The 6601-nt window shown below is 49.7% G+C and overlaps 1 protein-coding gene across 1 annotated transcript in view; it reads right to left on the bottom strand.

Moving 5' to 3' along the window:
* The window catches only part of LOC311223493 (neural-cadherin), a gene marked incomplete at both ends in the record, with an annotated part of 1556546 nt that overhangs the window by 151428 nt on the left and 1398517 nt on the right, over window positions 1-6601 (bottom strand). The window contains 1 exon segment of the mRNA XM_084308277.1: window positions 3090-3106. Coding sequence (XP_084164403.1) covers window positions 3090-3106 — 17 coding nt within the window.

The following is a 6601-nucleotide window of genomic DNA, read 5'->3' as shown; positions in this document are numbered from 1 at the left end:
GAGCTGGACTGGGAATCAGCAGGAGAGCCCAGGTCATACAGCTAAAGGAGATGAGATGAGGAAGAGAGGAGGGAGAAGGGGACGAGTGTATAGAGGATAGGTCGACAGAGGAGGAGGAGGAGGAGGAGGAAAAGGAGATTTGATCAACTTCGGTAGGTCCATATTAAAATACAAGAGAATACACACATTGCAATGAACATTTGATGAGAGCATGAGCGAGTACAGAGGAGAGGAGAGGATAAGAGGAGAGGGGAGAGGAGAGGAGAAGAGAAGGGTGGGAGTGGATGAGAGGAGAGAAAGAGAGGAGAAGAGAAAGGTGGGGGTATGTTGACATATTTCATATGTCAAAAGGGGGATTGAAGGATTATTCATTAATTCTCTCTCTCTCTCTCTCTCTCTCTCTCTCTCTCTCTCTCTCTCTCTCTCTCTCTCTCTCTCTCTCTCTCTCTCTCTCTCTCTCTCTTTCTAGTTAGTTTTCTAACCACACACAGGAATGAACACAAGAGTCAGCAAGGTATCGATTGATCTAACGACCTTCCTGTCCCAGAACTTCTTGGCCAGAGGTAATAGATATAGGTCACTAGATCTCTGGAGAACGAGGATAACTGCCATAATACTGTATGTGTATCTAGCTGACACAAATGTGGACAGCTCATATCTCAGTGGCGGCCCGTACTATCTACTGTTGGGTGGTCGCAGGGGGTTCACGTTAGGTCGAGTTGAAAATGTAACGTTAATAAATGCTCTGGAGAAATCTCTCTCTCTGTCTCTCGGATCAATCCAATAAAATAATTAACACATGTATATGTTGTCATTTTAAACAACTCACCATTCATTCATTCATACATTATGCATCAGCAGCAGCGGAATTAATGTTATAGTTCACAACACAGCAGCGTGTTTTGAAGCGCTATTATCATCTCAGCAAGCACCGTCAATACTTTCCGTAGCCACATTTCTCGGAGACACAGGAACACAGCATCGCTGTGTTGAGAGAGCGAGAGCGAGAGAGAGAGAGCGAGAGAGAGACTCACTGTTTAGTTTAAACGTCCAGGGCAGGAGGGCTTGATAAAGTGTATAATCCACTGTCCCACAGTCCCAGACTGTTGATGTATATCCAGACCACTGTCCAGACTGCATCCGCCATATTATAGCTTTTTGTTAGCCAAGTGTTAGCACCACACAACAGAAGTACTGTGATGATTTCTTTGCCCATTTCTGCGTCGAACAGACTGCAAACTACCTGGCGTTCTATCGCCATGCTCTATGACAAACTCTAACCTTAACCAACTTTGAAAGAGTGCCTAAGCTTAACCGTCGAAAGAACTTGCCGTCACGCTCTAAGACAAATAGCTGCATCACAACAACACAAGTTACACAACAGCTACAACAGAAACTGACGTCGGCCAATCAGAGAGCGTCTCCGCGAAATGCGGCTACGAAAAAAAACTGACGTCGGCCAATCAGAGCGAAATGCGGCTACGGAAATTATAGACGCTGCTAAGGCTGCTGGCTTAGACCGCTTCAAATCGCGCCCGGCTTCCATCATAATACATCATATTTCAACGCACAGCGCGTTACGCACTGATAGGCTGCGACGGATACAGCGATGAAACAGTGCACGGCGTGCACGCGCACTCAGAGCGCTATTGCGTCTAGCCCGAGACGAGAGAAATAAGGCTACGAGAAATGAGGCTACGGTAACGGAACGTGAGTCACTTCCTGTTCAGGAAAACAATTATTTATATTTGATATTATTAACGTTATATTGTGCATTGGAAACACAAACATACTTAAAATGAGTAAATATATTGGGGGAGCTCCAGTAGCTCACCACGTACCGCAAGTGCTATTTCAGCGCCGTGGACAACCGCGCTCGCGCGGATCTGGGGCTGAGCGCGTTCGAATCCCGGACGGCAGCCGTTCCTTTCCCAGAGTGTCTTTCCCCCCATCTGAACCCTTTCAGCCTGCTTCTGTCGGTCGAACTTGACCAAGTATGAATGCGAAGAAAAAGCGATAAACGCTAAAAAGAACCAGCCGACTGGTCAAAGTTTAAAAAAATAAAAAAATTAGTAAATATTATTAATTTTAAACATGTTTATATTATTTATAGGGCTATAAAAAAAATATATATATCTTGTTCATCTCTCTTTTAACCAGGGTTAACCAGGGGGGGGGCGGCGCCCGAGCGCCCCTAGTGGCGAGCCGCCACTGTCATATCTCACATATCAGTATGTGAGATATGAGCAGAAACGCCAGTATGCGAGATATGAACAGAGACACATGTCAGGATGTGAAATATGAGCAGAAACAGGAACTGCTCTCAGGTTGTAGGGTCACAAAGTGAGGGGGGCCCCGGATGACATAGGCCTCTGCTGACAGATAAGGGAGCTAGCAACTCACATGTTCCATATGTTATGACTGCACTCTAACAGAATCTGCCTGATATCAATAATCAACCATCAGTCATCATCTCTGATACGTAGATACCCAAAAAAGTATAAAGCCGGTGTATCCGCCATTTGTCCGGTACTCAGTCTGCAATTGGTGCACTCCTGTGTGAGGCTCTATGCGGGCTGGTCCAGATCGATCTGTATTACTTTGCGTGTGGTTCAGAAGTAAACATCCTTTTTATTTACCAACTGAATTCCAAACCTGACTCCAACTCAACATCTCTGTTCAGCCGTCGGTTGCAGTCAACAAAATAACCTACATCTTACAGGAGGAAAACTAAACAGAGGATAGTAGAGGGAATGCTATGGGAAGGGGAAAGGGGGAAGATTATAAGAGAGAGGAGATTTTGGATGGTGATGGATCCTGAATTTCCTTATGGCAGGAAAAGGGGAGAGGGAAGGTGTGGAGAGGAAAGGAGAGAGGAGGAGAGGAAAGGTGAGAGGATAAGAGGAAAGGCAAGAGGAGGAGAGGAAAGGAGAGATGAGGATAGGGGAGGAGAAGAGGAAAGGAAAGGAGAGGAGGAAAGGGGAGAAGAGAGAAAGAAAGAGGGTGGATGAGGAGGGGGGCAGTCTATAAGTCACCCTGACTGAAACAGCTCCGCCTCAAGTACCTTATAAATGCAATCAATTACTGACCTCCACCACCACATTAGCTATAGAGCAAATAAGATAAGAGATAAGATAAGATAAGATATTCCTTTATTGATCCCCTTGGGGAAATTCAGGCATCATAGCAGCATGGGGGAAGGGGGGGGGTGGTACAGGTAGTAAAAACAACACAGGCAGTGTAAACAATTAGGTCAATATAATTTACTATCTAACTAGCTGAAAAAAGAAATATTCACATTATTCACAGTGTCACATTAGGTGCAGTATGCATAAGGTAGTGTTATAATTTACTATCTACTGAGTATACATTATTCACAGTATCACAGTATCCACTGAAATATACATTATTCACAGTATCACAGTATCACAGTATCCACATAAGGTGCAGTATGCCTAAGGTAGTGTAGGTTGTCCTCCTTGGGTTCCTATAAGTCCCAGGTCAATGTCTGGTAGCAGTCGCTGCCCCCTGTTGTGGAGCCTGGAGGCTGCTAGTCGCTGCCCACTGTTGTGGAGCCTGATGGCCGCTGGTATGAAGGACTGTCCGAGGCGGTTAGTTGAGTGTCGGGGGGGAATGAGTCTGTGGCTGAACGAGCTTCTCATCTTGACTAGCTCGTCATAGAGGGGGTGGTAGGAGGTTCTCCATGATGGCAGCCAGCTTCCTTATCATCCCCCTCTCTGCCATCACCTCAAGTCTAGGTAGCTCGACTCCCACCACGGAGCTAGCCTTCCTCACCAGCTTGTTGAGCTTGTTGGTGTCCCTTGAGTTGATGTAGCCTCCCCAGCATGCCACAGCATAGAAGAGGATGCTGGCCACTACAGACTGGTAAAATGACTGCAGCAGTCTGTTGCACACATTGAAGGACCTGAGTCTCCTCAGGAAGAACAGCCTGCTCTGTCCCTTCCTGTAGAGGGCCTCTGTGTTATCCGACCAGTCCAGTTTATTGTTCAGGTGTACCCCAAGGAACTTATATGAGTCCACCACCTCCACAACCACCCCTCGGATGGTGATGGGAATCGGGGGGGGCCTCTTGTTGCCCCTCCGGAAGTCCACCACCAGCTCCTTGGTCTTACTGGTGTTGAGTTGGAGGTGGTTGCTGTCGCTCCACCCCACGAAGCTCTCCACCAGGGCTCTGTACTCCTCCTCATCATCGTCGGTGATGTAGCTTACGATGGAGGAGTCGTCTGAGAACTTCTGCAGGTGGCACCCGCTTGAGTTGCGGCAGAAGTCTGAGGTGTAGAGGGTGAAGAGGAAGGGTGACAGCACAGTTCCTTGGGGGGCGCCGGTGTTGCTCACCAGTACGTCAGACTGACTGTCCTTTAGTCTGACGTACTGCGGCCTCTCAGTGAGGTAGTCCTTGATCCAGGCCACCAAGCCGTGCTCCAGCTGCATCGCGGAGAGCTTCTCCGCTAGCAGTGACGGCTGGATGGTGTTGAAGGCGCTGGAGAAATCAAAGAACATAATCCTCACTGAGCTGCGCGGCTTCTCCAGGTGCGTGTACGCTCTGTGGAGCATGTAGATGATGGCATCCTCCACCACGATGTTTGCCTGGTATGCAAACTGCAGGGGGTCGAGGGAGTCACGCACCAGGGGCTTGAGGTGTTGCAGGACCAGTCTCTCAAACGTCTTCATGACGTGTGGCGTCAGAGCGACTGGCCTGTAGTCGTTGAGGGTGCTGGGTCGTCCCTTCTTGGGCACCGGGACAATGCAGGAGGTCTTCCAGAGCTGGGGCACCCTCTCCAGCCTCAGGGAGAGGTTGAAGAGATGTTGGAGCGGTGCTGCCAGCTGCTCCGCACATACTTTGAGCACCCTGGGATTGGTGTTGTCCGGTCCTCTGGCCTTGTTTACGCTAATCCTGGAGAGCTGCCTATTGACCTGACTGTTAGTGATCGTCAGGGTTGGGGGTGGTAGGCAGTCTGCTGCTGTTGGGGGTGGGGTGCCGGTGCTGGTGGGTGTGGGTGGGTGGGGGGGTGGGGGGGTGCTTTGTAGGTGTGATCTGGTGCTGGTGTCGATAGGTGGGGGGAGGGGTGGGGGTGTGGGGAGGCCACTCTGGTCAAAGCGGTTGAAGAACGAGTTCAACTCGTTTGCACGCTCTGGGGGGCCCTCAACAGCTGTGCCCTGCTGTTTGAAGCCAGTGATCTTCCTGACCCCCGCCCACAGCTCCCTGGTGTTGTTGGCCTGTAGTCTGCCCTCCAGCCTGTCCTTGTAGCTGACCTTGGCTGCCCTTAGCTCTTTTTTGAGCTCCCTTTGGACAGCCCTGGCCTGCTCAGTGTCCCCTGCCATGAAGGCCCTCTTTTTCCTGTTTAGCAGGTGTTTAATGTCCTTGCTAATCCAGGGTTTATTGTTTGAAAAGCAGCGTACCTTCTTTGTGGGTACGATGCTCTCCTCACAGAACCTGATGTAGTCTGGATAGTCCATCAATGTCGTCTCCATGGACCCTCTCAAACATGTCCCAGTCTGTCGACCTGAAACACTCCTGTAGCTCCTCCTCGACGTCGTCAGACCACTGTGGGACAGACATGGTGGTCGGTGGCTGTCTCTTAATGAGAGGCGTGTATGTAGATACAAGCCTCACAAGGTTGTGGTCTGACTGGCCGAGGGGGGGCAGGGAAGTCGCACTGAAAGCCTCCTTCACGTTAGCATACAGGAGGTCCAGTGTTTTGTCTCCCCTGGTTTTGCAGGTGACATACTGGGTGAAGTTTGTCAGGGTCTTGTTCAGTCTGACATGGTTGAAGTCCCCATTGATAAAAATAAATGCATCCGGGTGTTTTGTCTGGAGCGACGCGACTGTGGAGTGTATGACGTCACTCGCCTGCGCCGCCGCCGCGCTTGGTGGGATGTAAACAGTCAGAGCCAGGACGTGTTTACCCCGGTCGGCGCACCACCGTGAAGCCCTCCTGTTCGATTACACTTCCGGGATGTTATCGTTCAGCCAGGATTCGGTGAAGCACAGTAGGCTTGCCTCCTTGTACTCACGCTGGTTGTTCATCAGGGCTGAGAGCTTGTCCGTCTTGTTGGCCAGCGATCGCACGTTCCCCATAACGACAGAGGGCAGGTAAGGCTTGAATCTCCTGCTATCCTTTCTCCTGTCCCTCACGATCGTGCCAGCTCGATTTCCCCGTCTGCGTATCCTTATTTCGGCTGGTAGATTCCTCGGTGGCGCTGCAACTCTGTCTCGAAAGCAGAGGAGAGCCTCCTGCGGGTAAACCAGCCCGCCGGTGTTGTTGTTGTTGTCCTCCCGCGGGTAAACCAGCCCGCCGGTGTTGTTGTTGTTGTCCATTGTTCAGCTGTGCTCGACCGAACTTGCCTAACTCAGCTAACTTCACAGAAGTTGTTAACAATTGCCTTAACTTGGTGTAAAGTAACGCACAGTCACTTAGACACCTATTAAGTAAGTAGAATCACAAAAGAAATAAGTAAAAAGTAGTAAAACGGGATAAGAAGTATAGGGGGGTGGGAGCTGCTATGAAAGGCTGCCACTCACCTCGGCGCCTACTACTAAATGGGGCGATAACTTTGAATTGCATCTATAAATAATATC

Source organism: Notolepis coatsorum (assembly GCF_963971535.1).
Source record: "Notolepis coatsorum genome assembly, chromosome: 2".
Classification (NCBI taxonomy): domain Eukaryota; kingdom Metazoa; phylum Chordata; class Actinopteri; order Aulopiformes; family Paralepididae; genus Notolepis; species Notolepis coatsorum.
The sequence above is the reverse complement of the archived record's forward strand: the minus strand, read 5'-3'. Positions and strand labels throughout refer to the sequence as shown.